General features: G+C 43.1%; 1 protein-coding gene across 1 annotated transcript in view; it reads left to right on the forward strand.

Moving 5' to 3' along the window:
• The window catches only part of TOGARAM2 (TOG array regulator of axonemal microtubules 2), a 54,429-nt gene extending 43,861 nt beyond the window's left edge, over window positions 1–10,568 (forward strand). Inside the window, exons 20-21 of the mRNA XM_074988406.1 lie at window positions 5,015–5,101; window positions 10,155–10,568. Of these exons, the coding sequence (XP_074844507.1) occupies window positions 5,015–5,101; window positions 10,155–10,411 (344 nt within the window). The 3' untranslated portion in view covers window positions 10,412–10,568. The remainder of the gene's footprint in view (window positions 1–5,014; window positions 5,102–10,154) is intronic.
• The last annotated feature ends 372 nt before the right edge of the window (window positions 10,569–10,940 follow it).

Genomic DNA, 10,940 nt, shown 5'->3' on the forward strand with positions numbered 1-10,940 from the left:
CAAAAAGTAAAATAGTAATATGGATCGATTGTTTTAAAAAGAAGTGGGATTACATTTTCCCCCTCTAACCTAATATTTTCTCTCATCCCATCACTACATTCTTACTTTAAAATAAATTGAATGTGAGATCAGAGCAGGTGTGTGAGGAGAGATGAGTTTGAATCTGAAGTGAGGTATGCCCTTTGTGAGGGTCTCTAAAAGTTTTATACACTAAAATAAAACTGTTTCTCTTATGCAGAGGCACAGTATTATATCCCACAGAGGACTCATCTTTATCCCATGGTGGACTGTGGCTTGAGTGAGCTATGAGTGCCACACAAAATACTGGAGTTCTACAAAAATGCTAGGTTTGCAGTCACTCACTACATGGTGTTCATAGGTGCCAGTTCCCCATACCTTTCATTGACTTCAACTGGAGTTATGGGCGCTGAGCCGCTCTGATAATTAGACCCTTAGGCCCAGCTCCTCAAAGATATTTAGTCATCAGCTTCTAGAAGAAAGGAAGCAGAGTGGAAAAGCTTGAATCTGCACCCACATTTCTCCAACACGTTAGAATTCGTTAAATCTGGACTCTTACTTTGGTCTATTATAAAAGATGGGGCTGATCAGTAAAACCTGGTACCGAACATCCCTAGAGCCTAGCAACAAAGTGTTGTCTGGATTTGGAGGTGGTTTCTGGCCTATTTTGGCTTTCCAGGCAAGTTGGTTTGATGTTGATGTCAGGGGGACCTTGACCCAACAGAGACAGAGAGGTAGCCGTGTTAGTCTGTATTCTATCAAAACAAAAAAGCAGTCAAGTAGCACTTTAAAGACTAACAAAATAATTTATTAGGTGATGAGCTTTCGTGGAACAGACCCACTTCTTCAGATTGGTGTGGCTATGATCTGAAGAAGTGGGTCTGTCCACGAAAGCTCATCACTAATAAATAATTTTGTTAGTCTTTAAAGTGAAACTTGACTGCTTTTTTGTTTTGACTCAACAGAGTTTTCTGCTGCACTGCCTCTTCAGGAACTTGAAATTATGAGCCTTGTTTGGTTCCTTCTTCTCTCTTCAGTTCATAAATATCTTCAACCCTTACTCTTCTTTTTTTAAAAGAAATTTATGCTTTGCTAAGTTCCTTTCTAGAACAAACAAATATAAATCCAGACCTAAATGATGGCTTGTTCCAAATGTTGTTCTGTATAGAGCGAGATTACTATTGCCAATAACTACATAACCAAGGCCTGTTGTAAATTCCCTTGCCATACAGATTTATGTCAGCTATAGAAATACTGCGCTGGGTGAATATGCCTGAAATATTTAGAGTGTTTGAGAGGCAGGCTGTAGAATGGAATTATTAACTTTCTTTGCACCAGTGATCCAGAGCTTTTATATAGCTAATAGGGTTTGCTCACTACTTGTTTGTTGCTGTTCCTTTGTGCAAGGAAATTGTTTTTGGACCATAAGGACAAGATTGTGTCTGAGTGTAAAGCAGAGAGAATTGTGTGAGGCCAGCACCACTGTGTTCTGGCCTCTCCCCAGCAGGTGGTGGACTCTAGACTCCCTCTCCACACAAGCCAGCAGAACAGAGGTGAGCGTATGCCTCACCCTGGTATTGCAGGATCCAGAAGCCATGATCCTTGTTGGTCTTCTGTCAGGTTCAAGGATATTGTCTCTTGGAATGTCTTCTTCTCTCCTCCCCATTCTGGGCTGCGTCTTATATGCAACACCATAACCCAGGGGTGGGCAAACTTTTTTCACCTGAGAGCCACAGTGGGGTTCAGAAATTGTATTGATCATCAGGTAGGGCCCTGCCCCCTTTCCAGCCCCCTTGACTTTCCCCTGGGACCTCCCACCTCTTTTCCAACCCCCTCATCCAAACCCACTGTTCCCTGCCTCCTGCCATCTCCCAAACCCTGCTGCCCCTGTCTAATCTCCCATATTCCCTGCCCCCTAAGCAGGGTCCCCCAGGACCTCCCCACCCCTATCCGCTCCCCTGCTTCCCACCTCCTGACCTTGCTCTCAGCAGCATTGGGGCTGGTGGCGTAGAGAGCTGAGGCTGCATGGGAGGGGTGACAGAAGGAAAGGGACTGGGGAGTAGCCGCACCAGGCAGCATCTCAGGGGCCAGACATAATTGTCCAGCAGGCTGGATGTGATCTGGAGTCAAAGGCCATAGTTTGAGGCAGTGTTCCCTGTAAGCTATGCACTTGTACAGCCACTCAGGAGTGATTCAGGTTATGCCTGGCTGCTTAGCAGCACACCTGCAGCTAGATTTTTGTTTGTTTGTTTGTTTCTAGGGGTTAATGCACATTCACCCGTGTCTTGGTGCATGTAAAATTTATTCCATGTGTGGAGGAAAAGATTAGAGGGAACATAGGTTTGGGGATCCCTGTCACAACCTGTAAACACGGAAAGTGGTAGGATTTGGGCTGTGCAAAGCTGAGTTGTCTATGTTCATGTAGGTTTCAATTAGAGATGGGTTCAAGCATCAAAGTTCTGAGTATTTTAGAGCCAGAGTTTTGGTTCTGCCCTTCACAAAGATCTGAGCTATTTGCAAAATTCATATCAAGACTTAGATATAACCCAAAATTCGAAGATCAGGCATTTTGACTGGGATTTTACTGGCAATACCCATACAGTGAATCAGTTCCCCTGTCTTTAAATATGGTCACCTTCTCAGTTTAAAAAAAATCATGTGCGGCAAGTGCCTAGAACTTTTCTAACCTAGAGGGGGTAAGTTGTCTGCACGGCACAATCACACTGGTAACCTCTGTATCTTGGATCCTCGATGTAGCTGGGACACTCTGGTTGTTCACAGGCACCAAAATAAAAATTTTAGACAGTATTTCCAAATCTACCACCAGTCAGGCATCAGTGCAAAGTGATTACAAAATTGTTCACTAGCCTACTGTAAAATTATTTCTCTTGAGCCCAAAAATGCACCTGGAAACAAACTGAATTAGCTCTGAATAATCCCCACCATCATTTATCGATCTTCACTTTGCCATCTAGCTTGGAGAGTCCCCAGATTTTGTCTGAAGGTCATAAATGGCCCTGTATCTTTTTCTGAACATTAGCAATGAACAGGACACAATCCATTACCTTTCAAAGGACCCAGTACTATAGACACAGGACTGATCAGGCCTTTATGGTGACAGGACTTAAAATATGGAACTAGATCTTCCTTGACATCCATCTCTTCCCTCTTCTAAAACACTTCTTTAAACCTTGTTATTCTAGGGGAGTTTTTTAAATGCTTAGGTTTTTTAATTTGACCCCCACTTTATTCTGTATTTGTGCTTTTTATTCTTTTTGTACATCCTTGTGACTCTAACCCAAGGAGACATTTTTTTTCATTATTATATGCATTCTGGTAGTGCTTAGAAATGCTCCAAATGAACCCTAGGGTCTGGTTGTTTTAGGTGCTGTGCAAACATAGCTATAGACAGGCCCTGTCAGAAAGTTCACAGTTTAAATAGACAAGAAAGACAACGTGTAAGAGAAAGGAAATATTGTTATCTCTGTTTTACAGATGCAGAACCCAGGGCCTGTCTACACACCAAAATTGCCCCAATTTAACAAAATCAGAATCTGAACAGATGGCATCAAACTGAAGGAACTCCTCAGTGTGAACACTTCCATTGATTTAAGAGTGGCTAAATTGATTTGGGCTTAATATGGTTACAGGGCACTGGACTAGGAAGGGGAATTGCAAAAGTACAAATGACAGGTGTCTAATTCCCCTAGAAGGGCCATGGGACGTGAAAGCCTATTTCTCATTGTAGATGGACCACTGGTCCGAATGGGTGTGGCAGGTCCTGTGTATACCTATGACTTTTTAGATCCCCCTTGACTGATCTTATTCCCTAAGCTTTTACAGGGAGGTCTTTGTAATCATCCCTGAGTGAAACACAGCAACTGTGTAACCACCCATGTCAATACCACACAACAGATGAGGGCTAGAAGTGCCTCTATGGAATTTTTGATTGACAGAGTGTAATTGCCAGTGCTGAAATTTAGCCAGACCACCAGTGCCAGGTATCCCTACTGTCTGCTTGCAAAAAGTACAATGTTAGCTTACATTAATGACCTTTGTTTTATGCCTCCTACAAAAGATGGCACCTAGAAGAATCCTGTGCCCCTTAAAACTGTGTTGGGGCTTTCTCTCAGTGCTGTTGCAGAAAGAAGCATGTTACCTAGTGACCCATCACCCTCACTTTGTATGGCATCTAGATGTTCCATGGAGGGATCTGGCCAAATACTGCCATCCAAAGACAACTCTGCCAAACTTGTCAGAGCCAACAAACAACAGTGCAGTAGTTTTAAAGCAAGAACCAGGATCCCAAATGAATCACAAGCTGTCCATGAAGCACTAAAAATATATTTGACAACCAAAGACTGGGAAATCTGTTCTTCATTTACTTCCTTGCCAAGATCTGAGCTGTGGGGTCCTGTTTTGCAAGTGCTCTTGATATCATCAGCACCTGGCAGTCGCAGATGATGGTGGTGATCAGATAATTTGTTCTTGCAGAGACAACACAGACTCTTGTGCTCGGGGTTTGGCAGGTAAATGAAAGAGAAAATGATTTTAAATTTGCACAGATGTTCACTGAGTGTAAAACTCACTGGTCTGCAGAAATACATTAGGCATATGCGCCACTTATATCCCCCTGTTAGCTGTGAGGACTGTTTGGCTGTAGGTTGTAAGACGTGTATTAGCTTTTTGCACACTGACAAATTTCACACGTGCTGATGTGGGGAAAAGAACATTTGTTCTGAATTTGAACAAATTCAGCTAGTTGGGCTCAGTGCTGCTTTGAGCAAGGTGTTGGACTCAGTGACCTCCTGAGGTCTCTTCCTTCCCTCTGATTCTATGAACTCATTCCATATTAAATCCAAGAGAAGATGAAATGTAACTCCCTACCCTGATATTTTCTGAAATTTGCTGTATTTTACCAAGTGCAAATTTTTGATGATGTTGCTGTTTACAGTCTCAGAATCAATGATCATGAATGCGTGTCTTTCCCTTTCAGATAACGCACTGCTCCTGCAAGCATTTGCCCAGAGAGTGCGTTTCATCAGTGGGCAAGCTGTTCAGGACATCACGGAACACTTGTCAGGTAACAAGCAGCTCTCTAGAATGGAAGTTTTCATGGTTCATTTAATTAAAGTGGAGAAAGACTCTTGGGAAATGACAGATGTGAGTAAGTTCCTATTCATTAACACAGCTATAGGTTGTGGAACAGCAGGAGGCACTGAGCCTGTTTCTTAGTGTCCTGTGCACCTTGTGCAGTCACACGTATGAAGAACTCCTCCCTGATCTGGCCATTTATTTACTTGCACTTTGCACAAGTGTAAATGACTGTGCAAGGGGTATGACAGTGGAGAACTGGCCTTTCAGAGTCTGAGGTCTCAGGATTGTCTTGGAAGAAAGAGAAACTAACACAATTCTGGCTGTCTTGAATGCTTCTAAAAGGGTGGCAGTATGAGATCAGGGCTAGGCCCAGAGATTCATATTCCTTAGTCCCTGCCAGCCTACAGAAACCCCTATAGACACCCGCATTCAGCTATGGAATATTTTGTGGTCATTGGTATTTTGCTATTCTGGGTCTCTGTTTTGCCTCTTTGACAGAGAGCTCTGGGGAGGAGTTCTCTTGTGGCAAACATTTTGGGCTGGATCCCACTAAATCTGGGACTTCATTCCAGCATGAATGAAGACTGTGCAGGTGAATAAAATTTACAAGGCTGTAGCTCCCTGGAGCTGCGTCTACGGTAGCTCCTTCCTTTCAAAAGGGGCATGGTAATGAGCGAGGTCAGAATATGCTAATAAGTGCTGCCATGAATATGCAGCACCTCATGAGCATAGTGGCAGCTGCAGTGATTCGAAAGTGCCGCTTTCGAATCGCTTGCCACCCATGTAGATGGGAGCCTTTCAAAAGGACCCCCCCAGACTTCGAAAGCCCCTTACTCCTGTTTGGTTTTCGGAATAAGGGGCTTTCAAAGCCTGGGAGGTCCTTTCAAAAGGCCCTCGTCTACACAGGCAGCGTACGATTTGAAAGCAGCACTTTCTAATTGCCACGGCCGTCATTAAGCTAATGAGGCATATTATATTATATATGTATGAGGCATATATATTCATAGCAGCACTCATTAGCATCTTCTGACCTTGCTCATTACCACATCCCTTTCGAAAAGAAAGGGCTAGTGTATATGTAGCCTGGGGATGTGAGCAGGCAATTCCGTCCTGACTCCGCAGGCTATCTGCTTCTACCCAGAAGCATGACATTTCATGGCCATTGTTTCAACGTGTAACTATCGCTTATTTCCACATCACTGAATCCTACAAACTAAAAACGCTGCTGTTTCTTGACCTCTAATCACAGATTATGTCCAGTGGAAGCCAAAAAGTGGCAAAACTGATCTTCTCAACATACCCTTGAAAGGAGCCTAATTACAGCCTTGCTTGAATTAGGCCTGACTCTTCTTCTAATTATTGCAGCTTCTTTTAATCCAAGGTTTAATAAGGTTTGTTCCTTCATTCTGATTCTCTCTTAAGGGCATCTATAACCAAGGCAAACCTAACAGGGCCTTTAAAAATAATTTGCATAACATAAATCTCTGCACACAGAATTTCATTCTACAGCGATTTAATCTCTTTTTGCAAAAAAGCATTTAAATATAAATTGGGGCCATATTAGAAGTACAGATATTCCCTCTGGACTTCATTGGGAACAGGCAGCTCTCTGTTCTAAACTCTGTGGTGACCACTATAGTTAATAGCATCTGTGCTCAATTTGTCTCTCTTTTTAATGAGAGACTGTAGCCCTCTGCTGATTTATTATGGTTGTTTTAAGTATTAATTAAGACTGATTTTTTGAATTTAACCCATGCATTATTTTAGCTATTTAAATCTGAAATTTCACAGCATTGCAATTGTAAGGCTCCCATCCCAAAATAGAGTTGGTGGGGGGAGTAGCCAGGATATTGAAAAGGAGGCTGAAGTACTGCTACTCTTCTGCCTGGCTGATGGCAGTAAGGCTGCCTTCAGAGCTGGAGACTGCTGGCTGGGATCCCAGCTCTGAAGGCAAAGCCACCGCCATCACCAGAATAGGATGGCATAATATGGTATCATCACCCTTCCTTCTGCTCTGCTGCTGTCAGGGTGCTACCTTCAGAGATGGGTACCTGGCTCACAGCCACTGTTCTCCAGCTCCCTAGCTCTGAAGACAGCACAGAAGTAAAGGTGCCAAAACTGCAACCCCCTGCTCCCCCAAAATAACCTTCAGAGTGGTAGCCGAGTTAGTCCGTATCTTCAAAAACAACAAGAAGTCCTGTGACACCTTATAGCCTAAGAGATATTTTGGAGTGTAAGGTTCCGTGGGCAAAGACCCGCTTCATCAGATGCATGAGTGGGGGCATTTCAGAGGAGGATTTATAGAGGGGGTCTCAGTAAACGGGAGGGCCAGAGCTGACAAGATCTGTTCAGTCAGGGTAGATGTGGCCCATTATCGGCAGTTAATGTGGAGGTGTGAACATCAAGAGCGGAGAAACTGCTTTTGTAATGTGCCAGCCACTCCCAATCTCTGTTCAATCCTTGGCTGATGGAGTCAAATTTCCAATTGAATTGCAGCTCTGAAATTTCTCTTTGCATTTTATTTTTGAAATTTTTTTATTGTAGAACTGCTACTTTTAAATCTGTTACTGAGTGTCCAGGGAGATTGAAATGTTCTCCTACAGGTTTTTGTATGTTACCGTTCCTTCTGTCTGATTTATGTCTATTTATTCTTTTACGTAGAGACTGTCGAGTTTGGCCAATGTAAATTGCAGTGGGGCACTGCTGGCACATGATGGCATATATTATATTAATGATGTGCAGGTGAAAGAGCCCCTGATGTTGTCATTGATGTTAGGTCCTGTGATGATATTGCTGGTGTAGATATGTGAGCAGAGTTGGCAGCAAGGTTTGTTGCAGGGATTGATTCCAGGTTTAGAGTTACCGTGTTGTGGTCTATAGTTGCTGGTGAGGATTTGTTTGAGGTTGGCAGGTTGTTTGTAGGTGAGAACAGGCCTGCCTCCCAAGGTCTGTGAGAGTGAAGGATTGTTGTCCAGGATGGGTTGTAGACCACTTATGATGCACTGGAGAGCCTTTAGCTGGGGGCTGTATGTGATGGCCAGTGGTGTTCTCTTGTTTTCTTCGTTGGGCCTGTCTTGTAGCAGGTGGCTTCTGGGTACACATCTGGCTCTGTCAATCTGTTTCTTCACTTCCTTAGGTGGGTATTGTAGTTTGAGGAAAGGTTGGTAAAGGTCTTGTAGATGTTTGTCTCTGTCTGAGGGATTAGAGCAAATGAGGTTGTACTTTAGTGGCTGGCTGTACGCAATGGATTGTGTAGCGTGCCCTGGATGGAAGCTGGAGGCATATAGATAAGCATAGAGGTCCGTGGGTTTTCGGTATAGGGTAGTATTTATATGACCATCACTTATTTGCACAGTAGTGTCCAGGAAGTAGATCTTCTGTGTGGACTAGTCCAGACTGAGGTTGATGGTGGGGTGGAAGCTGTTGAAATCACGGTGAAACTCTTCAAGAGCCTCTTTCCCATGGGTCCAGATGATGAAGATGTCATCAATGTAGTTCAAGTAGAGGAGGGACACTAGGGGACGAGAACTGAGGAAGCATTATTCCAGGTCAGCCATAAAAATGTTGGCATACTGTGGGGCCATGCGGGTGCCCATAGCAGTGCCATTGATTTGAAGGTATAAATTGTCCTCACATCTGAAATATTTGTGGCTGAGGACAAAATCAGAAAGCTCTGCCACCATTTGTGCCTCAGTCTCATCAGGGATAATGTTCCTAACAGCTTGAAGTCCATCTTCATGTGGGGAATTGGTGTAAAGGGCCTCTACATCCATGGTGGCCAGGATGGTGTTTTCAGGAAGGTCACCAATGAGTTGTAGTTTCCTAAGGAAGTTGGTGGTATCCTGAAGAAAGCTGGGAGCACTGGTAGCATAGGGTCTGAGTAGAGAATCCACGTATCCAGACAATCCTGTAGTGAGAGTGACAATGCCTGAGATGATGGGGTGTCTGGGATTCCCAGGTTTATGGATCTTGTGTAGTAGGTAGAATAAACCTGTTTGGGGTTCTAGGGGTGTGTCTGTATAGATTTGTTCCTGTGTTTTTATAGGGAGGGTCTTGAGCAGATGTTGTAGTTTCTTTGTGTACTCCTCAGTGGGATCCTGAGACAGTGCATTGAACAGAGACTGGGAGTGGTTGGACCATTACAAAATCAGTTTATCCGCTCTTGATATTCACACCTCCACATTAGCATCTGACAATGGACCACATCCTCCCTGATGAACTGACTTATTTTCTCCTCTCTTGATGTTCACAACACCACATTAACTGCCAATAATGGCCCATATCCACCCTGACTGAACAGACCTTGTCAGCTCTGGCCCTCCCCTTGACTGAGACTCCCTCTTTAAATCCTCCTCTGAAATGCCCCCACTCACGCATCTGATGAAGTGGGTCTTAGCCCATGAAAAATTATGCTCCAAAATGCCTATTAATTTATAAGGTGCCACAGGACTTCTTGTTGTTTTTAAATTAACCTTGTGACCCTCCTGCAATTCCCTGTTAGGTCAGGGTCCCAGTTTGAGACATGCTGGTCTCCCCCCATGAAGTCAGTATAAGATAGGATAAAAGCACACAAAAGACCAGCTGTCACAAGGAGAGGCCAGATTTTATGGTCCATGATGCATTTTTTTGTGGCTGTGAATTTGGTAGAGCCCTAGTCATTAGAGTTCAGCTAAACAAGTCCCCTTTTAAGCTACAATTCTGAAATTTAGTATAGCTATTTAGATAGTTTATTGCTAGAAACAAAGATTTGACACTTCTGTAAAGTGTTATCACAGGTTCACCAGTCCAACAGTTTAACAGAATTATATTAATTCGTTCTTTAGGGCTGTCATGTTTAGCGTGAGGCCTCTGATTTGGAGAAATTAAGGTAATTGGAGGTCAATAGTTTTATTTAGTGACAATCATTTCAGTTTGCATATAGAGAATTGTATTATTTGTATTCAGATTCCAGACAGCCGTCAGAAACAGTTTTGAGGAACTAAAAATAAGGATGGGCACCCAATCTTGATAGTTAAGACGTTTTATATTCTGTCCCACAGCGCTTGTAGCTTCTGTCTACCCTCGGAAACCCCAGACTGTGGAACGTTACGCCTTGCCTCTTCTCTGGTATTTCCTGAACAGCATGAGTGGAAATGGTGTCTTACGTGGGAGGAGTGGTAATGTCGGGACTGTGGTCTGCAAGCTTGCTAAAAGTCTGGACAAAGTGATGGGACAAAGGCTAGAGGATCATGCTTCCAGCCAACCACAACATGTGAAAAAATCCCTCCAGGAACTTTTAGACAAGGAACACCAGTGAAGGAGGCCCAGTGGCCCTCAGGACAGTTTACAATGTCGCACTTGATAGGGTGGATAAATTAAGTGTTGGACATTATATAGGAAATTATTTTATTCTATGTTTTTGGAGGAAGGAATAAATTTATAGATCCATATATATATTATATTTTGAAGTAGAATTAGACAAATTGCATATATTTTTATAATGTTTTATTTCTTGACAGATGTTACATAGATCTTTTAAAATAATAAATTATTTATAAATATGGTTTGAAATTGTGTAAAAAGTAAAAGAATATATTTATTCACAGACATATTCAGGGAAGGCGAGGTGGGACCTTAAACACAGTGCCAGTGACAGAAGGGATGGGCCCCCGAAACGGAGAGTGAGGGGCAAATACTCCAGGCTGAAAAAATAAATTGAGGAAGAGAGCAATATGCAGCCACCAAGATATAAAGTGTACTCTACATTGGAGCTGGGAGATTTGCACTAGTGGGGTTCAAGCTAGTATGCTAGAAATAGCAGTGAGGGCTTTGCATCGCAGGCTGTC

The sequence above is a fragment of the Carettochelys insculpta genome, chromosome 3, assembly GCF_033958435.1.
Source record: "Carettochelys insculpta isolate YL-2023 chromosome 3, ASM3395843v1, whole genome shotgun sequence".
Classification (NCBI taxonomy): domain Eukaryota; kingdom Metazoa; phylum Chordata; order Testudines; family Carettochelyidae; genus Carettochelys; species Carettochelys insculpta.